This window comes from Galeopterus variegatus, unplaced genomic scaffold (assembly GCF_000696425.1).
Source record: "Galeopterus variegatus unplaced genomic scaffold, G_variegatus-3.0.2 Scaffold446, whole genome shotgun sequence".
NCBI lineage: Eukaryota > Metazoa > Chordata > Mammalia > Dermoptera > Cynocephalidae > Galeopterus > Galeopterus variegatus.
Window position 1 is genome coordinate 85837 of NW_007726557.1, and position 22627 is coordinate 108463.

The following is a 22627-nucleotide window of genomic DNA, read 5'->3' on the forward strand; positions in this document are numbered from 1 at the left end:
TATTTATCTCAGCTTAATTTTGTTTCTGCTTTACTTATTGCTTAATTATATGTATCCTTTAAGTCTCATTTTCTCCATTGCCCTCCTCCTTGGGTTTTTTGTTCATTTGGGCATTTTTTTAAAGACAGCGAAAGTCTCCCAGTGTGCCTGGTCATGTCTGTGGGAGATGGATTTGAAGGGTTATGTGTCAGGGTTGTGCTGGAGAGGGTGACAGGTGGCCAGGTCACTCCTAAGGGCAGGACTGAAAGCTGTACCTAGATTCTAGTGCCGCTTGTCCAGACTTCTGATCAGTTCCTGATTAACGAGGGAAACTGGCTGTGAAGGTCTTGGGCAAAGGCAGGCCCAGTGGTCACAGAGCACACAGGCGCTGTTACAGTGGGACATGTAGGGGAGTCCAGACCCTGCCTGAGCTTTACAGGACCAGCCTTTTGGGTGCCCCTGTGACGGGGATTTCAGATCCTTGTACCCATGGACGCTTCCTTCTAGTCCTGCCCTGCAGCTCCAATGAGAAGCTGCATGAAGTCTCCATTAGAGTACCCACTTTTATTCTAAGTGCCTCTCTCCAGGGATCCTTTTTTTTTTTTTTTTTTTATCTTTGGACTGTAAGTTCACTTTTTACTTACTTTCTCTTGATCTCATTTGCCACTGCGTCCCTTGCATTCAGTGCTGGGCACAGAGTTGGTGCTGAGTAAAACCTTTTTTTATGGATAAATGAGCTTGGTTCATTTACCCTCATCTCTAATTGAGCAGCAGGAGAGGGAGGGTGGCCAGTTTGTACTCAGCAGAGTTTGAAAGCCCTGGTGTGGCCGGTCATCTGACTTGAGGACCGATTCATTTCAATTACCGTGGCTCACAAGCAGGAGTCGTGGGCTGAGTACATTCTTCTTACACTCCCTGGGAAGAAGCCAGAAGAAGTTAGTCGTTTGTTTTAGGGAGGTATTTAAAAGATACTTTCCTTTTTTATTAAGGTCGGCTGGATATTCACAGATCTCGTCTCAGAAGATACCCGAAAGGGTACAGTTCGATACAGCCGAAATAAGGTGAGGTGGAGACATGAGTCTGCTTAGCCCTGCAACCGGGTGACTGGCAGTGCTGACTCACACTCTTGGGGTCTCCTTGCCCAGCTCGTTCTAGCCTTCCGACCACATTATTTTTCAAGACAGTCTTGATAAATTCAGACTATGTCTGTGGTTTCTGTCTCATGGAGCAAAACCCACCTTACCTTTACAAACCAGGTCAGCCTGTGGGGTGGATTGCCTGGTTCTTCTGGTCTTATGAGTTGTGGATGGTTTTAGATGAAGTCAGAGTGGCCAGGACTGACAGGTATTGGGTTCACCATGGGTTTGGGGATGTTATAGTTGAGTTCTCACTATTTTCTTTTACCGGTAAGGGGATCTTAACCCTTGACTTGGTGTTGTCAGCACCACGCTCTCCCGAGTGAGCCACAGGCCATCCCTATATAGGATCCAAACCCGTGGCCTTGGTGTTATCAGCACCACACTCTCCCGAGTGAGCCACAGGCCAGCCCTATATAGGATCCAAACCCGTGGCCTTGGTGTTATCAGCACCACGCTCTCCCAAGTGAGCTAACCTGCCATCCCTATATGGGATCCAAACCCACGGCCTTGGTGTTATCAGCACCGCACTCCCGAGTGAGCCACGGGCCAGCCCTGAGTTCTCACTATTTTCTAAAGAAGGAATAGGAGCACATTTTGACCTGGTGCTGTGAAGTTTGATGTGCTGCTTCTCTTCCTCTAGGACACCTACTTCCTGAGTTCAGAGGAATGCATCACCGCAGGAGACTTCCAAAATAAGCATCCCAACATATGTCGACTCTCTCCAGATGGACATTTTGGATCCAAGTTTGTTACTGCAGTGGCTACAGGTATAAAAGCGACAGAGTTGTATTGTAGATGTTACTACCTTGTTGATATAGTTGTGCCTCTTTTTGATAGCTTTTCATCATGAACTTAGTTACAATAGATTTTCTTAATGGACTGGTGAACATGGATTCCTCATCTTGTTTTTATTCACAAAACTAACGACAGAGTCAAGATCTCAGCCTTACTCTCCTCCAGCCAGTGCTTTCCTTGCAAGTCCAAGGGGCTTGAGCTTGGGGCAGCCTTTGCCCTTTTCCAGGAACCAATGATTACTCTCTTGTCTCTCTGTGTAAGAGAAGAGGGTTTAATGTTTCCATAACTTGTTTGCTTTTGACATTATGAATGGACTGTCATTTTAAGAAACCATTTCTGTAAAACTTTTTTGGGAGTGCCTGTGTGTGTATGTGTGTGTGTATGAGTGTGTGTGTTGATTTTTATTATATGTAGTGTACATCATAAATATATAATAATAGGGCTGGCTGGTTGGCTCAGTTGTTCAGAGTATGGCCTTGTAACACCAAGGTCAAGGGTTCAGATCCTTGTACCGGCCAGCTGCCAAAAAAAACATAATAATAATAAAAGCAGAATTTCAGCATAAATATATAATAATAAAAGGTTGTAGCTTATAAAAACATGTCACCAAATCTTTTATAACATACTTGAGATGCTGTTTCAGAAAAAAGCCAGACATAGGACTGTATAATGTAAAAGGAGCAGGGATTCAAAAATTGGAGAACAAACTCATAAAAACGTAATCTGTTTAATCAGTTTTTTAAAGTAAGCAGTAACCTTAATCCTGTAAAGAACTGGTTTCTACCCTCAAAGAGATGATAATCCAGTTCATTCTTAGTAATCTCCGTCTCCCAGTTCTGTAGAAGAACCCCCAATTTAACAAGCACCAGTTTACAAACAGCCCGATAGGTAAATAAGTGGATCATGCCTGTTACCACTGCCATCGGGACGATGGTGACAAAAGCTTGTGCACCACCAGGATTTTTAAGCTTTGCTCTATGTTACCAAGCTTGCAGTCCCTTGATTTGAAATCGATTTAGATTGACAGGTGCCTTCTTTTTGACATGAGTTTCTTCTTAAGCAGGGAGTGCACATGTCCCACGTTAATTACATTGTTAACTTTTTCACAAGTGATTTAATTGAATCAGATTTATTTTCCTGAATTGTTGCTCAGGTCAGATGTTTAAGGGAATAGATGGAAGTTTTACTAGGATTGAAGGAGAGATAGGTCATTCTGCATCATAGACACCTTTAGCAGGGCAGCCTGGGCAAGGGGAGGTGTCACAATGGAGGACTCAGACAGCTGGAGAACGGCTGAGACCTTAAAGCAGGGGCGCTGGATTCTGTGTTTGAAGAAGGGGAGGAAAGTATTAGCTTTCTTTTGCTGGCATCACATGACCTTCCTCACCCCCACCCCTGCCTACATTTAGGCTGATGTTCTGAGTATAGTAGTTTAGGCTGGTAGTTCTCAAACCTATCAGACTCAGCGCCCTTTTTTTTAGAACATCTTGTGACACCCCTTTCCTTTGCAGAAGTAAGATTCATAGATCACAGAGCCTGCTTACACGTAATCCTACAAAGGAAAGCAGAGGAATATCCTAACTGTACTACAAAGGAGAAATAACAGGAAGAAATGTGTAGTGAAGTTGTACAGTCCAGTCCAGTGGTGCTTGGGCTGACATATGATGAGGACGGCATGGGGAAGGAGTCAGTGCTGACGCGTGGGTGAGGGGCTCTGCCCAGGACATGGCTTCCTGAGACGCTCTGGGCAGAAGAGTATACCCTTCCCTCAACTTACTGAGCATGCAATCCTAGGGAATTCAACGTGCATTGAGTCTGTGCTTGTATGTTCTTGTGGTTACTTATATGATAGAATTGGTTCTTGTCTTAGACCGTTATAAATCGGGGTCATGCTTAGGTGAGAGTGTAGGTAACACTCAAGGAAATGTGGGAAAGGAGCGGCTCTTTGTCGTGCAGACTCCTTGTGCCTGGTTCCAGCCTGGAAGCTGGCAGTTCTCCCGTCAACCGAAACACCTTCAGAGATTTCCAGAACTGCTGCCCTCCCTGACAACTGCTGTTTAAGCTTCTCTGGGCTCCCATGGTAACCTACCCCTTTTAATTACTGTTTCTATGGGGAGATTATTCCATGGGCCAAAGGAACTGGCACAATTTTAGAATTATAAATAGTTTCTAGATTGGGGGATGCAACTTTTGATTATGGAGTCATACCTCTTGTTTGTTGAGAGTTGGGGAATCATATATAGATAGATCATCTGTGGAATTTTTGCCTTCAAGATTGACAGTTTAAGGTTTTAGAACTGTGAGACAGTAAATCACCTGATTTATAATAAGATCTGCAGTCGGGGTCCTTTCATGTCTGTGCTGAGTTGTCACCACTTCCCTCTCGAGAAGGGCCCCTGACTGAGAAGAGTGGTTATCCACAGCATTGCAGAACTGAATCTGTGTTTCTAATCATCATAGCTCAGATGCAGGTTTCCTACCTCCAAGGAAAGTGTGCTCTTTCCCTGCATCAGGGTCTCATGGCATGGCATGTGGGGAGTGCCTTATTAGACAGGATTGTGCAGGACTGCGTGTTTGCAGATGGCAAGGGGTACGAGGAGCTTTTTTGGGCAGAGCTTAAATGCTACTTGGATGCGGGGGCCTCACCCCCTTGCCTCCATGTCTTTGGATTCTCCACCTGCCCCCTTTAATTATACAAAGAACTCCTCTGGCTTGAGACCCTCAGAGGGAAAGAGCAGTGACTGTGTGTGGTAGTTTGCTCGAGCGAACGTGAAGGAGTCTTGCAGCAGGACAGTGCATTGCAAAGCCCACGTTTAAGCTGCACACCCTGGTGTCATCGTCTTGTGTGCTTGTCTGGAACACACTCAGCTCATGGCTGAGCAGGTTGCTTTCTGAGGATCTCAAGAAAGCATCTCAGATTCAACAACAGCTAAGTTCTTTGTCACTGCCCCTTTCTCGGCCCAGCGGTCTACCTGCGTGTGGATTTCCTGATTTTGGAGGGAGTGACAGTGAATTAGTCCAGCCTCCTCTGGGTCTTGGCCAGCAAGAGGTTTTGGCAAGATTAAGTCAACCCATCAGGACATGCAGTTCTTGCCGATCCACATGGAAGGGGAGTTCTTGGTTCATCTCAGTGAATTTACCTTTGGACGCTATCCATATGGACTGTTTACTTTTTTTTTTTTTTGACAACCTCCAATCGTACAAATATTGCTTTCCATTTTTTCTCTTGTTCTCAAAGTCATATTTTTCTTTCCCTAATGATCTATCACACTTTAATGATCAATCTAAAAACCAGTGCAGGTGTTCAATGCCCACAGAGAAACAGTAAGCAAATGTACACATGGTGACTCCCCCACACTCCATCCAACTGTCACCTTCACTCCTTCTAAACCGGCATGCTCATTTGTGGTGTGGTGTTTATCCCACTGGACACACTGGAGAGGTGTGTGCCTGTGTTTGCTGCTGAGGTATTAGTGGGCATTTGCCGCATTTGAGTTGGGGCCAGAGTGAAAACACTAGATTTAGTGGCTGGTGCCTTTGGAGCCCATCTGACTGGGCATTTTGAAGCAGCCTGTGTGCAAAGACAAGCAGACAGGAGGCCCAGGTTTGTCCTCTAGGAGGCTGGCTCTGCTCCGTCCTTCACCTTCTCTGATTGCTTGGCCCTGAGGTCTGGTTTCTGATACATGGTTGAAAGCCAGATGGACTAAATTTCTGCTCCCTAATAGTAAATTATTCTGTTTTGGTCAAACAAACTGAAATAGAGACATAGTTTTTTATTCTCTAAAGCCATAAGAAATAACAGATGTTGGAGTTGTCAGAGGGTGGCCCCAATTCTAGAAGCTCATATCTGTGGCAGCAGATGCCCACCTCAAGCCCAGTCCTTTCTCAGCGCAGGCCCGCCTTGTGTGGCATTACCCATCCTCACCTTTAGGGCCTGGTGTGACTTCATCACATTCATGGTTGAAAGCCAGATGGACTAAATTTCTGCTCCCTAATAGTAAATTATTCTGTTTTGGTTAAACAAACTGAAATAGAGACATAGTTTTTTATTCTCTAAAGCCATAAGAAATAACAGATGTTGGAGTTGTCAGAGGGTGGCCCCAATTCTAGAAGCTCATATCTGTGGCAGCAGATGCCCACCTCAAGCCCAGTCCTTTCTCAGCGCAGGCCCGCCTTGTGTGGCATTACCCATCCTCACCTTTAGGGCCTGGTGTGACTTCATCACATTGATCCCTCTCGGTTGCTGTTGATGCCGCCCGTGTCCTTACCTTCAAGTCACTCTGGAGGCTTTTCTGGAGTGGAATTTAGGAGAGAGGTCAGAATTGAATAGTGTGGAGGCTGAGGCAGGTGCATGAAGATGCGGGGCCATGGGGAGACCCGTTACCACAGCCCTGGTGGCCCACAGCCTCACGGTGTGAGGGTAGTGCCTAGTGGTGTTGACTGCGTATGCAGGCTGTGTAGCTTCTCTAAGGCAGAGACTTCCGTTCTGCACAGTGCAATGATCAGTGCTGTTTTTACTAAAAATAGTTCCTGTTTTGCTCTCCTCCCATCCACTCCCTGCCTCCAGATGAACCTGTCCCACCCCACATTCGCTCAGGAACAAAAGCTGGCTGGTACGTAGGGCTCTGTCATTTATGCCCCTGGTGTTATTAAGAACCAATGGCCTGGGTGCTTGATGCCACTGAGCATGGCTTTGGGGTGGGTGTTGGAGAACATGTCACTAGTGGCACCTGAGTGGCGATGAGCAACTGCAGCCTGTCTGGATACTGTGTCCAGGCCTCGTGCTCACCCGTCAGTTGACCACTCATCATCTTTGAATTCGTACCCAAGACAAACCCTTGAGGGTTTGTTTCTTCTGTGGGTTAAAAGTGAAGAGTAACAGGTAAGGACCAGTTTTGAATGTTCTTGGGTAGATTCTCTTTGAAGGTCTCTCTCTTGCAGGTGGTCCCGACAACCAGGTCCACTTTGAAGGGTACCAGGTATCCAATCAGTGCATGGCTCTGGTGCGTGACGAGTGCCTGCTGCCCTGCAAGGATGCCCCTGAGCTCGGCTATGCCAAGGAGTCCAGCAGCGAGCAGTACGTGCCTGATGTGTTTTATAAGGTAAAGATATGGTGGCTCAGGAAGAATCAAGTGCGTGGGGAATGGTGTGAGCCTGTCTTGGACTTGCCTGATGTTGGTGCATTCTGGATGTACTGAGTGTCAGCTGTGGTTGTTCAGAGCCCTGCTTGAGAACAAGGCCATCTGTCATGTGTCTGGGGCTTGTTCTTGGCTGCCCAGGTGTCAGGGCTGATAACTAGAAGTGGGACTTACATGCACTGGGTTGGGGACATACAGGTGTAACACCAGTTCTGACCACTGCAGCACAGGTGACTTCAGTTTCTAAAGATGAGAAGACAGAGATGTTTGGAGACTGTTTTGAGAACTCCTCCTGGTATAGCCATGCAGTTTTTTTAGTGGTTCCCTCCCCTTTAGGGACTCCAGTTACACTGTAATCATCTTAAAGTTGTCCACAGTTTCATTGAGGTTTGGCTCATTGTATCTCCATCTTTTTTCTGTTTCATTCTGGATAGTTTCTATTGCTACATCTTCAGAGTCATCAGTCCCTAGTTCTGCAGAGTCTGATCTGCAGCTGTTCTCATCTAGAATGTTGTTCATCTCAAACACTGTAGTTTTCATTGCTAGAAGTTTAATTTGTCATTTTTGTTTCCTATGTTTTCATTTAACTCTTTAAACATACAGGGTACAGTCATAATGACATTCTAATGTCCTTACCTGAGGGTCCTGTCACTTGTTGTTCCTGGACAGTTGATAGTGGGTTATAGTCGTGGTCACTTTCAGGTCCTCATGTCCTGTCTTCATACCCGTGTCCTGTCTGTATGTCTGCAGATGTTGTCTGCTTTCTCTTTGGAATGTCTTTCCTCTCCACAGGTATGGGGAGTGTTTGTTTTGTGCTGCTCATCAAGAAGCCAGAGCCTCCAGAGGGCCTCTTCACCAGAGAGAGCTTCCCTTCCTCCAGTGGGGAAATAGGGTGCTGGGCTGTCCTCCTCCAGCTCTGCAGTGAGCAGCAGGGCTGGATCTGAACTGCATTTTAGGAGACTGTCTGTTCTCGTTCCTCCCCTTTCCTAGTAGGTAGTCCTCTGGGGTTTCCACTTGAAAGCCTAGTGAGCTCTTTTTAAGATGACCGCCCACCTTAAATCTTTGTCTCCTTGGCCCCGAAAGACGGTGGAAGATGCGGCCTGACCTTCAGAAGTATTTGGTTTGTTTGGCTCCTGCCTCATGCAGTTTAAATGTGTGGGTGCCCTGCCCCAAGCACCTTAAAACCTTTGCAGCCATCTCGAGGGGAAAGTGGCTGCACGCCAGCAACCCTGTGTCTCTCACTTAGTCACTGCAGCCTGTGTGAGAGCTGGTGTGTCTGCTGGGCCCCTAGCTCCCAGCAGTGGCCTTCTGCTAGGAACCGGGGAGGGGTCCTTCCACCCCAGTGCCATCAGCCTTTCTTGCTGGGGCCTCACCTTGCCTGGCACTTTTTCAGGCCCCCCTCATCCCGTGAGATGGCAGGAACTGGTGCTCTGCCCTTCAGTCACGTCTCTGAGTTGAGTGGCATCTTGTGGAGGAATTAGGTTTACCCTGAAAGCCCTTTCTGTTTAATTTTTTTTAACCGTGTGAATTATCAGTCGTCTTAGCACCATTTATTGAAAAAAACCCTTCTTTTTAATCTGTGAAGCATCTGTCATCAGTCGTCTTCATGAATCATGGGTGTGTTTGTGGACTCCACTCTATTCCCTTGGCCATGTTTCCCTAACCAGGACCGATACTGTGCTCTCTTAATCACTGTAATTATTGCTGTTCTTTGTACCTGATGAGTTACAGCCCATGTTGCTGCTCTGCAGGAGCTGACTGTCCTCGGCCCTATACTCTTCCGGCTGCCCCAGAGCTAGCAGGTGTTGTCAGGGTTTCACCGACACCTCACAGGGCTCTTGCCTCTACGCCTGGTGAGGCACTGCTGCACTTGTTTCAGTGTGCTCTAATTTCTCCCAGGAGGGTTTTTCTGCACGAGGACCTCGTCCACCAATAACATTAGGTCATTCCTAGGCATTTTATATACATACGTACATATATATGTATATATATGTATATATTTTTTTGGTGGCTGGCCAGTATGGGGGTCTGAACCCTTGGTGTTATAACACCATGCTCTAACCAGCCAATCCTATATATTTTTTCACATATTCCAAAATAACGTCATGTTTTTAAGCTGTTGCTGCTTGAAACAGGTGCAGTTTGTGTCCAGCAGCTTTGCTGTCTGTCATTCACCCTTACAATGCATGTGTGCAGTCAGGCTCTCCACGCGTGACAGTTCTGTGTCTCCTCCTCCCTCCTCAGCCCTTCCCACTCTTTCTGGCATCCTGTGCGGGCTGGGATCTCCCAGTGTCAGGTGAGAGTGGAGGTTGCTGGCAACTTTGTCCTGTTCTTAGTCGTAAAGGAAGTGTTTGCAGAATTTCATTACTGGCTATGAATTTGCTGGGTTTTTTTTTATATATATAGATATAGATATATATATATATAGATATATATATACACCCTTCAATAGGTTGGACGTTGGCTTTTTTTTTTTTTTTTTTTTTTTTAAAGACGACCGGTAAGGGGATCTTAACCCTTGACTTGGTGTTGTCAGCACCACGCTCAGCCAGTGAGCGAACCAGCCATCCCTATGTGGGATCCGAACCCGTGGCCTTGGTGTTATCAGCACCGCACTCTCCCGAGTGAGCCACGGGCCGGCCCCGGACGTTGGCTTTTTCATTTCCTTGTCTTACTGTAAGTTTTTTGTCATAAACTATGTGACATTCCCCATCACTGTCTTGTTTTCGTAGATTGCTTGTTTGCTCTGTTAGTGGGAACAGGCTAGAAGTACTTCCCAAAATTGTTTATAGCCCTTTAGGATTTGAGACACTCATTTTTCATTTGTTTCAGGAAGACACCAGTTTGAGCAAAAAGAACTGTAATAGCAAACATTTAAGTAATCTTTTTAGTCTTCCTGTGGACTTCGTGGTTGAATTTAAAATATGCCTTAGAAACAAGATCTGCACCAATATTTGTCTAAGACTGTTGTTCATCATGGTGCTTCTGTGGTAATAAAAATTGGAAACAATCGAACAGTCCAATCACAGGGACACTAAATGATAATACATTTGTGTGGCGGAATATCAAGTGATCACTAGAGGCGCTTGTTTGCAAATTATTTAAAGAGGTGGTGATAAAACTCATGATTTAAAATTAAAAGTGTACCTATATATAGAACGTAATCCCAATTTTTTTTGGTTTTTGAAGGCACGTGTATATGTTTACATGTGTACACATGATTATATGTACATTCACACATGTGAGTGGAAGGCCTGAATGTCCATGGGGTGAGATGCATGTCTGCACCTCTCATCTGTGCCGTACAGCCTCGTGTGCAGACTAGAAGAGGTGGACACAAGATACCTGATGGTGGAGAAGTAACATGAAGGCCTTGCATATAATATCCCATTTGTGTTTTTTAAAAAGCACAGGTGCAGGTAGACTGCTGTGCAGGGACAAGAGGCTTTTCCTGAGGTATCAGCGTGCTGTCGCCTGCCTCCGGGGCAGTCAGGTGGGCAGGGAGGGGCTTTCTGTGCTACTTCTACAGCCTGCGAGTGTCCTGTGGTAACCACTGATGCATGTAGTGTAGTTCCTTCTCGTTTCTTTTTCTATTCTTTTAAATTAAAAAAATAGAAGTGTAGGGCCGGCGCGGTGGCGCACTGCTACAGTGCGCCGCTTGGGAGCGCGGCGGCCCTCCCGCCAAGGGTTCGGATCCCACATACAGACCGGCCACTCACTGGATGAGCGAGGTGCGGACGCAACACCGAGGGTTGTGATCCCGTTGCCGGTCCCGGTCTGGTACGGGCGCGACACTGAGGGTTGCGATCCGTTGCCGGTCACGAAAAAAGACAAAAAGACAAAAAAAAAAAAAAAGAAGAAGTGTAACTATACAGAATCAGTGAGTACATTTATTGACTATGTGGCCAAATCATACTGTATTTAAATAGTCTTCTTTTGATGGCTACTTCGGTTATTTCTGGTGGTTGTTACAAACTGTGCCATGTTTAATGCCCTCGTGCATAGATCCTCAGAACAGAATTGCTGGAGCAGGTTTTTGAGTTTTGATAGATATTCTAAACTTGCCCTCTAAAACGGTCATACTAGCATTTCTTTTTATAATCAGGAAGAAGAGTTTAAAATAAATTTCATCCATAAGTGCACACACAGGTGTATTGCACATGCTGTGGGTATGTGGGCACTCGGTTGGTGGCCGTGGCTCACAGGGAGCATGTAGGCAGTGCTGTGGGGTGGAGCTGCAGGGTGGAGCGGTGGGTGGTCCTGTTGTGGAGGAGGCCTGGCCCTCACAGTCTGTTCAAATCGGGAGGCTGATTGCTGCCCTCTGCACATCAGCCTCGAGAGGTGCCACCTTGGAAGGCTTCACACCTCGAGAGGTGCCACCTTGGAGCCTCTGTGAAGGCTGCAGAGCCCAGTCTCGTGGTGGTTTTGTCAGGGCAGGCTTGGAACTTCCTTCTGTTTGCTGGCCGAGCACAGATAAGTCTCATACCCGTGTTCAGACCAGACTCACACAGCCAGGCATGCAGCATTTGACTGTCTCCTCCCTTTTCCTTTAAAAATAACGTACTTAGATCCTTAAGCCACACAGTGAGCTGTTTCATTCAGCTTCCCACTGAAGATAAAACTCAGTTTAATGCCCTCATGATGCGTCATTCTCTAAATTCTAAAATTGCAGGTGTAGGGGCCGGCCCGTGGCTCACTCGGTAGAGTGCGGTGCTGATAACACCAAGGCCCCGGGTTCGGATCCTATATAGGGATGGCCGGTTAGCTCACTGGCTGAGCGTGGTGCTGACAACACCAAGTCAAGGGTTGAGATCCCCTTACCGGTCATCTTTAAAAAAAAAATAAAATAAAAAATAAATAAATAAATAAATAAAATGACCCCTTACCGGTCATCTTTTAAAAAAAAAATAAATAAATAAATAAATAAATAAATAAATAAAATAAAATTGCAGGTGTATATATATAACATGCATGTGATGTCACTTTTCCCCTTTAATCCCTAGGCTGCTCTGCTTCAAAGGCCTTTTGTCTTATAATGTTACATAGTAAGACACACCCATTGTGTGGCCCCTTGTGGGCCATGGTGCTGCAGCCTGGGGGACAGTGCTGGGGCTCCTGGGAGTCGTAGTGCTATGGAAGTGTCCCCAGGGTAAGGCTTCCAGTGGGTTCCGTGGCTGCTCAGCATTGACTGAAGGCTCTGTGGAATAAAGTGTCCTGGCCCCTGTGTGTTCTTTGGTGCAACGAGCCCCACCTCATATCTCCTGCCTGACACTAGGGTTTGATGGGTACACCTCACAAGCCCAGTCTTTCGGTCGTCACGTCACCAGCACATCTTGAGATGATCTTAGGAAGCCTCCCAGTGCATAGCAAGGCTGCTAACACTGCTCATAGGTCTAAGCTGCCTATTACTGCACCTCTGCTTTGAGGATGTTCCTTCCTGGTGCTTGTGTTAATATGTGCAGATACGCCAAGGGGTTACTTAAGACTGTTCTGCTCACAGAGATCACTTAATGTCTGTGTGAGATGTGGCCTTCACGTCTGGAATCTGAATAGTGCACAGCTGTGGCAGCAGCATGGGCGTGCATGTCACGTGCTGCTGGCCGGCTCCACCTGGGAGTGCGTGCTCGCTTCTCACGGGGGTCTCTTCTGCTTGATTTACATAAACATGGGGGAACGAGGAACTCCAGAGGACAGGCTGCTCCTGTGGATTAAGTTGGCTGTCCCCTCTCATCGCCCGACCTCTGGAGTAGACGAAGGTGTTTTAAGCCTCTGGGACTGGGATAATTGGCTGATTGGACTTGAGGAAACCACTTAGGAACAGGTGACAGTTAGGTATCCTTAACTGGGAGACTGGTTTTCACTACTTACATGACATGGTGACTTTGTCAACTGGTTTTATTTTATTTATTTATTTATTTATTTAATTTATTTTTTCTTAAATGTCCATTTTAAAAATGTTTTAAAAATGTCCATTTTCTTCTCCTTAAGCAGTAATCCCTGACTTCAGTGGAAACAAGCTGGCAGACCTGGGAGTCCCATGGTAGATTAGCCCAGGGACCTGCTTGTCATGTTGCACTCTATGCTGCACATCTTCCAGGTACCCAGTGTTGCACCACGGCCCTTGCAGGCCGTGAGACTCCAGCAGGCACAGCCCCTGCATGGATGCTGCTGGGTGTCCCATGGGACCTTGGAGCGGCAACAATCTGCAGCAGAGCTGGTTCTCCTGCCTTTCCTCACCACTGGAGCACCCTTGAGGGGCTGTGTTTATTTGCTGGCTGTTGTTGGCTCTGTAGACGACACTGAAGTGCAGACCTTTTGTTTAGGCCCAAGGGCTGTGTCATCACTGAGCTCTTGGTAGCACCGCCCTTGTTTGCTCCCCAGGTGCTCCTGCGCCATCCATTCACCAGCATTTAATGCCTATGAGTTAGCAGCCACCCTGTCCATGGAGAATGGAGTTGAGCTCCCTGTGTTGCGGAGACTGTGCCGTAGCAGGGGGCAGCATGCTGTCAACTGAAGTGGAGCAGACTGAGTGGGATCAGGAGTGCGGCAGAGGGTGGTGTCGTAACATGGTAGAGAAGGTGTCAATTGAACCAGCACTCGAAGGTGGTGATGCTGTGGGCCTGTGGATGTCTGGGAGAGACTATTCCACACAGAGGCGGCAGCCTGTTCCCAGCATGGGGAGTGACAAGCTGAGGTGGCTGGTGTCACCGGGGCAGAGGAGGAGGGGTGCGTGTGGAGCCATGTGGACTGCTGGGAGGTGGGAATCTCTTGGAAGGTGCTGAGCTGAGGATCCAACACCCAGACTCAGCGTGTAAAAGATCACTCTGGCTGCTGGGCTGAGATTAGAGTTAAGGAAACAAGGGCGCAGAATGCAGTAACAATAGTTGTGAGTCCACCTCATTCTCCTGGCAGCCGGAGCAGGTGGTGAGCAGTATAGGTGGTAGGACGTCTGGGTAAACCTGGAAGTTAGAGCAGCAGGGTTCCTGAGAGGCTGAGGTATGGCGGGAGCCAAAGAAGATGCGGATGGACTCCAAGGTTTTCTGACCAGGCAGCTGGAAGGCCAGGGAAGGATGTTGGGGACATGTGACTCCGCCATTGCCCTGGAGGAGCCTGGTGGGGTAGACAAGGGTGCTGCTTGGGAGAGTGGCAGACTGCTGCTGGGCAGGGAGTCTGGGGTACTGAGATGGTGCTCAAGGCCATCATCATGGAAGGATGGCCAGCTGGGGAGGGAGAGAGGAGGAAGCCTGGGCCTCTGTCCTGGAGGGCACATGAGGAGGAGTGGGGAGGGAGAGGGAGTGGCTGTGTGTTGGGGTCTTGAGGAGCAGCTTTGAGCGAGGCGAGAGGCTGGTGAGGGTGGGTTTGATGGGGAGGGTGGGGTGTGGACACATGTCAGCACAGACAGCTCTTTCGAGGAGTTTTGATCAGAGGGCAGGAGAGCAGTGGATATGTGTTGTAACAAGTTTGCTGCCTGGGGCTGCAGCCTTTCCTTTTCACTTAGTCCAGCTCGTGTGTCTACTGAGCACGTGCTGTGTGCTGGGTGAGCACGTCATGCTGGGCCCCTCTCCTCGCAGGCTCTGTTGCGGTGTCTGCTGGGGCAGGGCAGGCACAGGTAGGGTGTCCCAGGGCGGAGTGCACTTGGCCGCACACCTGGAGAGTACTGTTTATCCAGGGGCCCATCCAGCTGGATGGTAGTTTGCGACAGGGGAGGTGGGCAGTGGGAAGCCACAGATTTGGAAGGTGGGTTCTGGAATGTTCCTGCTGGATGTGTGTGAAGAGTGGCCTGGAGGTAGGAAGTTTTTGCAGCAGTCCCAGCATCAGATGCCAGCAGCCTGGACAGGAGAGGGTAGTGGGTGGAGACCTGAGGGGGGACTGAAACCCAATTATGAGATGCAGTGGACGGGCCCTGACACCAGGCGGGGTGGGCAGGGTAGGTGAACTCTCCATATGGAAGGTCCATCCTGGGGGACAGTGTGGGGAACGTTTTGCAGTTCGGGAGCCCCTTAAGAAGGCTGGCGTTGTCCATGCTCCAGCCGATACTCCAGCTGTGCTGGAGCTGAGAGCCCCAAGATCTTACAGGGACTAAGGGAGGAACCCAGGATCCGGCCAGCGCCCTGGTTTGGGTGAGCAGGTGGGTCCTGGTGCCTCAGCAGAGCTGTGAGTATGTGGGAGAGGTAAGTGAGCAGGCGCTGACATTGGGGAGTGAAGGTAGACTGGGGCAGGGCAACAGCCAGTAGGCAGTTGTTGGTGAGGTCAAGAAGCTCAGGAAGAAGCACGGGCTGATGAAGCCGTTGTCAAGGCCATCTGCATAGAAAGCCTCGATCAGGCTGGCAGGTTAGCTCAGTTGGTTAGAACATAGGCTTTGTAATACCAAGGTCATGGGTTTGGGTCCTGGAACTGGAAAAAGAAAAAAAGAAAACCTCAGTTAAAGCCCTGGAAGGCAATGAGACAAGCTGAGATAGTTCGGAAGAACAAGCAAAGAGGGTGCTGGACAGACCCTAAGGAACATGCTCTGCAGGGCTAGCCGATGAGGGGATCTTGGAGGAAAACTGAGAGCCAATGACTGGAGAGGCAGCGGCGGCGGGGGGTGGGGGGGTGTCCTGGCATGAAGGATGGTGCTGGGGCTGGCTTTCCTGAGAGCTGCGCTGACCAACAGCCTTGGCAAGGGCCATGCAGTGCTGGGGGCAGGCTGTGCATGGAAGCAGCAAGGGGCCATTCTGGTTTCAAGGAGCTGGCTGTGGAAGAGAGAGGGCATGTCTGAGGGGCCCAAGCAGCCCCACTCAGCAGGACTTGTAGTGTGTTCTGGCATCTGGCACTATGGACAGTGTAGTTTGTGGACCATTCTGTAATTCCTTCTTTGTCTGTGCTTTAAATTACTTGGGACAAATTCCCGGCACTGGGATTATTTTGTAGAAAGACACCATATATTTTAAGGGTTTTATTTGTCCTCCCAGATTTCCTCCAGGAAGGCCACACAGTTGATACTTGCAGGCTGTGCTGCAGACCAGCCCTGCCCTCCTTGACCCTTCAGCTGGCAGGGACTGGGCGAGGTCCAAGGCCCTGTTCTCTGTGGGCTTTCAAGCACAGGAGCCTCCTGTGCCTACTGACTGTCTTTGTGAATCACTACTTCCTGTGCGTAGGTAATGAGCAAGATGGCCCATCATTATCTGTGTTAATTTTTTAGGTCTTCATATATTAGCCCTTTGTCATGTGTTGCAGACACATGCCAGGCTTTCATTTTCTTTATATTTTTTATACAAAGAAGCTGAAGTATTTTCTGATTTCAGACATACATTAGTCTTTTTTATTCTTATTATACTTTCTGTCTTTATCATCATACTTTGGAAGTAATATATTTACTTTGGAAGCTATATATTTACCTAGATATTCTTTTAGTGCTTTTCTGATCCATCTATGTATTATATTGGTATGAGGCAGGAATCTAGTTTTATATTTCTCTGAATGTTTGCCCAGGTGACCCAGTACTAGCATTTGTCATAGACCAGGCACCCACGTCGTTTTGTGTCTTATTTCTGGGTGCCATCCTCTGTGCCATTTATCTGTACAGACCAGTCTTTTATCATTATCTGACTATTCTGCTTACTGTGGGTCCATGGCACGTTTTGTGTTTTGTTAGAGCAGAACTCTACACACTGCAACTTCATTGTTTAATTTTTTTAGTTTTATTTTTAAATTGTCACTTAATAATTATACGTATTTATGGGGTACACAGTAATATTTTTATACTTATATACACTGTGGTGATCAAATCAGTATAATTAGCATATTCATCACTGCAAACGTATCATTTCTTTGTGATGAGAACATTTGAACTCGCCTTATAGCCATTTGAAAACATACAGTAATCCATTGCTACTGTACTCCCCTAGCACTGCTATGGAATACTAGGACTTATTCTTTCTATCCAGATGTAATACTGTATATGTTAACCAACCTCTCCCTAATGCAACTTTTTATTTTTATTTTTTTTATTTATTTATTTTTTTAAAAAGCTGACCGGTAAGGGGATCTTAACCCTTGACTTGGTGTTGTCAGCACCACGCTCAGCCAGTGAGCGAACCGGCCATCCCTATGTGGGATCCGAACCCAGGGCCTTGGTGTTATCAGCACCTCTCTCTGCCGTGTGAGCCACGGGCCGGCCCCTAATGCAACTTTTTATTTTTATTTTTTTTTCTTAAAAAGCTGACCGGTAAGGGGATCTTAACCCTTGACTTGGTGTTGTCAGCACCACGCTCAGCCAGTGAGCGAACCGGCCATCCCTATGTGGGATCCGAACCCAGGGCCTTGGTGTTATCAGCACCACACTCTACCGAGTGAGCCACGGGCCGGCCCCTAATGCAACTTTTTAAAACTAATGTTTTTATTATAGGAGATTGTGTTTGCTTTCAGCATTATTCAGGATAGTTTGGCAGTTAATCAAGAAATTGCCAGTAAGAGGAGAGATTCTCAATATCATATTAGCATAATCCCCATTTAGGAAAAGGACATAGGGGTCCCTGAAATCTCTGGGTGTTGTTTTTCTTTCTGATGGAAGTGGCAAGTCTGCTGTTGGGGTCAGCCCCTGAGGCTCCAGGCCTCCAAGGCACTGGCTGGGAACACTGAGATCCGAGATCAGTGTAGGTGGACTTGGGCTCTGGCCCACCCTCTGGCCGTATGCGCTGTTAGATCCCAGGGAGGTTCCTGGTCTTTGTAACCCGTTGTTCCTCATCATGTGTTGGGAACAACAGGTGTGCCTATGGCGTGTGCTGTTGTGAGACCAGGAGATCCTGTGCATGTGGCGTCCAGCCTGGACCAGCCACAGAGAGCACCTGAGAGAGGCCAGCTGCTGGTTCTGCTTGCATCCACCAGGCGCTCTGCAGACGCTCCTTGACTGGACTGCTTCCTCCATCGTGCATCTTTTAGGCACCATATCCCAAGAGCTTTGCTTTTTTTTTGCTTTCTCTGTGTAGTATCATATCCGCTGGTTCTGCTTGCATCCACCAGGCGCTCTGCAGACGCTCCTTGACTGGACTGCTTCCTCCGTCGTGCATCTTTTAGGCACCATATCCCAAGAGCTTTGCTTTTTTTTTGCTTTCTCTGTGTAGTATCATATCAGTAGCTGGCGCCCCACATTCCACTCCTGCCAGTTCTTGGAAGAGCAGCACGTGCAGGGTTTCATTCACCTCTTCTAAGGCAAGGGTGCCATCCATCGGTGGAATTGCTCTTGTCTGGGCACAGAGCCCCCATGTGCTTTTGACCTAACAAAGACATTGATCCCTGGATTTCTCTTTGATGTTGGAACCATGGCACCACTACTTCCAGACGCAGCCTGTAGCAGGCGCTGGGGACACTGATTTGACTTTCCCAGTGTTTTGCTCCAGGTGGAGATGAAATTGCTGACACTTTGGCAGCTGCCAAACTTAGAATTAAGATGTCTTCCTCCCAGCGTATTCCGTCTGACATTTGCTAAAGCCCATAAAAAGTAATTGCCTTTTAAAATGGTGTTCAGGGCTAGGAATTGGCTGGCAAGAGCATTTGAGTGAAGGCATGAGGGAGAGATAGAAGTTACCTGTCTTTTCCCCCAGGGAAGAAGAGGGGAGGAGATAGCACCTTCATTTTCTTGGGGAGCAGAAGAGGTACAGTTGTGTAGTTAAATTTGAAAGAGAACAGCATGACACAAAAAAGAGAGAGGGGGGCATTTAACAAGAAAACTCCCCAGAGGGGAAGATTAAAATGAACAGGTGCTGGAAAAATGTTTCTGCATATTAGAGCTTAATTAGATTTGAAGATGAATTCCAGATGGGCTAATTATGTGTGAGTTGTTGCAGGTTATTTCTTGTAGGGGCAAGCGTGTATTTTTGGAAATGGTGATTTAGTTTGATTGGATTTGATTCCTACCTCCTACCATATCTCCTCCATCAAGAAACTGCCTCTTTGGGGGCCCCAGGATCCCACTTAGCAGACCTCACCTCTTTGGCGCCCCTATCACAGCCAGCAGAGTCTTGGAATGGGGAGGCCTGTCCTGACCGCAGCAGCCACTCGTCATGGGGAGGGACGAACGATCCTTTCCCAAATGGGGAAGAAAGTAATCTTGACTTAAAAGGAAGACAGGCAAAACCATGTGTCTGCAGGAGTGTGGCATCTGACAGGGCACAACAGCCTGCTGAGAGTGAGGGCAGGGCCACAGCACCCTGTGTAGCCCGTGGCTGGATATATTTGGACCATTTTTTCTGGAAGGGCAAAAGGAACACATTCTCTTGGCAGCTCTCTAGGCTGTGAATAGAGAAAAGGGGAGGGTATGGATAAACTGAGACATATTTCAGACCAGAAATTTAAGTCTTTAAGCAAGGAACAGGGCCACATGGTGCCTATGGACTTCCCATTAGGATAACGGACTTGGTTTGACTTAGGAACAGCTTGTGAGGACTGTCTCAGAAGGTGGCAGGGCTCCCTGATGTCCTCAGGAAGGCATAGTGTGCTGGAAGTGCCCTCACGTCACCTGCACACCTCGGGGAGACATGCCGGGGACCAACTTGGGTCTGAGAGCTTCAGTAAACGTCAACTTTTATGTAAGGCCCTATAATTGGAAATTATGGATGTATAATTTATATATGACTCAGCAAATGATTTATATGATGTTGTGATGATTTAGATAGAAAATATGACCCCCCTTGCAGAATCTTTAATGAAAAGCATCAGTTCTTATGAGTTTATTTCTAGAGCTCTGTTTGAACTCAGCAAGTTTGACATAAATCAGATCTAATTGTCATTTTATGATTAATGAACATATGCTGGCCGTTTTTCCCTATAATTAAACTTTATGTTCCATGCATCTGACAAAGCAGAACAAGTTCAGACTTTGACAGATGGGGGTTCTGTGTCTGCATATTTGTGTGTGTGCTCGTTTCTGCATGTCCTTATTGTACTGACGTATGAGGGCTGGGTTTCCATGAACTTGGTCATTCAGAGTGGAGAGCTTAGAATTAGTTCAGAGGCAAGGCTTCCAGTGCTTGCAGAGGGTGCAGAGGGCACAGACCGGGCCTGAGGGCAGCCAGTGCTTGCAGAGGGTGCAGAGGGCACAGACGTGGGCCCCCTGCCCGTCTCTGATGTGCCAGGCTGAGCACTATATGTGTGGGGCTGGAGGCACCCAGGATCCGAGAGTACCATTGCTGTCCTGGGTTGTAGCAGCAGGAAAGAGCTCCAGGAAGTGACGGAAGGCAAATTTGCTGCAAAACCACGCACCTTTCCTTTCTGCTCTGTGTGCACCGTGGCAAGAGTTGCCACAGTTTAAAAGGTGAGACATTCATGTGAAATGGAAAACATATCACTGTCACCTTCACTCACGGCCATTCACCTTTGATTGTTTCAGGACATAGACAAGTTTGGCAATGAGATCACCCAGCTGGCCCGCCCCCTGCCTGTGGAGTATCTGATCATAGACGTAAGTGCTCCCCTCATGCTCAGACTGGGTGGGCTGACCCATTAGGTGCCTTGGAGGTCAGGACGGCTGGGTGGTGGCCGCTGGAGGGGGAGGTGGTGGTGGGGGCTGGAAGGTTCGCGCTCTCTGCTGATGCAGTGTCTGGCGCAGAACAGGCACGCAGGAGGAGTTTGTTGAATCATGGAGCACCCAGCATTCTGAAAAGCTCACAATTTTAAGGGCTTTTCTTTTAGTTTCAGGTTTTTATTTCCTTGAAAACAACCTAGAGTTTAACTTTCCAGATCCTAAAGTGCTGACGGAAGATCCCCCTGCCCTAGATCCCTGGAAAGCAGCAAGCCCCAGAGGCTTGGGTTTGAGCCACGAGAGTGTCCGAGCAGTCTCGTCCATATACGCTGTGCTCGGCTTGCGGCTGCCATCCACCCAGCCTGTGCAGGTGCTGCCCTGTCACAGCACAGCTGCTGCACCCCATAGCAAGCAACGTGGGGACACACCTGTGACTCACTGTCCTTGAGGGAGGGGTGCGTGTGTTTTTCTGAGTGGAACTCCGGGAGCCAGGATGGCTCTGCTGCATCCTCCCAGAGTCTCAGCTCTTTCTGGAGGCTCTTTATGGTCATGCAGATACGGCCGTGCCAGGGGCCAAAGGGCTGCAAGCCCAGTGGGAGAGAGCCGGGGGCATTTGCAGCAGACCATGCAGCACAGTCAGGGCTGGAGGCGGCTCATTTCCGACACTGCTGCCACACCAGGGTCTGTGCATCTGATCTTGGACTCAGGACTGGCATGTGATGCAGACAGTAAAATATCATTGCATTTGGAGTGGTGGGTCCCCACGAGCCAAGCTCCGTTCAATGCTCCATTCCAATTGACAGCTCCCAAGAACACATTTATTACCTAGGCCATAAAGGCATCTGTTTTTTAGACTACCTAGGGTGTAATTAAGATGAAAACAGATTGATGGAACATACACTCAGGAGGAGTCGACATGATTTAAAACCAGCTTTCTAAGGTCTTCTCCCTCCCCAGCGGCTTCCCTCACCTCTTTCCATTCCTTTTGTAAAAGAAGTTCTTGCCTCAGAGCCTTTTCCTGTGGTACTTAGTTGCTGAGGGAGCATTCCACCCTGGGATACCCAAGCTCCCTATCCATGTTGAAGTGAGACATGGGGAGTCCCTTGAAAGCAGGTGCCCAAAGCAGTGTGTGCAGCTTCTTGCCCAGGGCCAAAGACCCACAGGCACAGGCCTGGACTAGGGTCGTTTTCTGTTCTGAAAACCTTGGGATGGCATGGCTGTTTCCGGCAGGGAAAGGTATGAGGCAACATTTCCTGGGCTTCTGTGGAACTGCTGGGGCATTGTCTAGCTGATGGACGTGGGTGGGGAGAGGGTATAAGTGCAAGACAATCCGGATGCCCCCCACCTCCTCCAGCAGGATGTTGGGGATGGTCACATGGGCCCCGTGGGCTTTGGTTCTATTACTCTCAAAGGACCAATTATAAGACACACAAATACCTCTCTTAATTCCGCAAGTTTATTTACTAGTAAGTATTTTGCAGTTGCCATCTCTGCTTTCCCAATAGGGGGGACCCGCAAAATCCTGGGCTTTTGTCTCTGCAGTGTGGACAGCACCTCCACTGCCTGTAGGGTCCTGCCTGCAGCTAGGATCCAGCACCAAGTGTGCCAGGCCTGTGCCAGATGCCCCACGTGTGTGAGCACAATGAGTCCTCACACCAGCTGTCGGGGGGAGGCACTCTGGTCACCTCTGACAGAAGAGCAGAGTGAGGCCCAGGATCCCTCACGTCAGGGCTCCGCAGCTAGTGTGAGGCCCTACAGCCCAGTCTGCAGCCTTCACCATGCTGCTGCATGGGCTTGTCTATGAGGGACCAGCTGACTCGGGTCAGAGGTGCCACCGATGGTTCAGCATGTCCCTCCAGAGCAGCTGGCACAGCTCAGTCCTGGGCCAGCTTCCCTGCAACAGCTCGCTGCCTGTGCTGGTATAGAAAACAGATGAGAACAACACTTTTGTTATTTCAAAATAGTCCCAGAGGAACCAGAATAGCTACTCTAAATCTGGAGGAGGTGCTGCTGCCAGTGTCATGTTGCGAAGGAAGCTATGTTGACTGAGAAGTGGTTGATGGCACATGCTGGTGTGC

The 22627-nt window shown here is 48.2% G+C and overlaps 1 protein-coding gene across 2 annotated transcripts in view; it reads left to right on the forward strand.

Moving 5' to 3' along the window:
- Positions 1–22627, forward strand: part of NPLOC4 (nuclear protein localization 4 homolog (S. cerevisiae)) — a 61677-nt gene that overhangs the window by 28302 nt on the left and 10748 nt on the right. For both annotated transcript variants that reach the window (XM_008568827.1, XM_008568826.1), the window contains exons 9-12: positions 969–1040; positions 1759–1885; positions 6855–7015; positions 20418–20489. In XM_008568827.1, coding sequence (XP_008567049.1) covers positions 969–1040; positions 1759–1885; positions 6855–7015; positions 20418–20489 — 432 coding nt within the window. The remainder of the gene's footprint in view (positions 1–968; positions 1041–1758; positions 1886–6854; positions 7016–20417; positions 20490–22627) is intronic.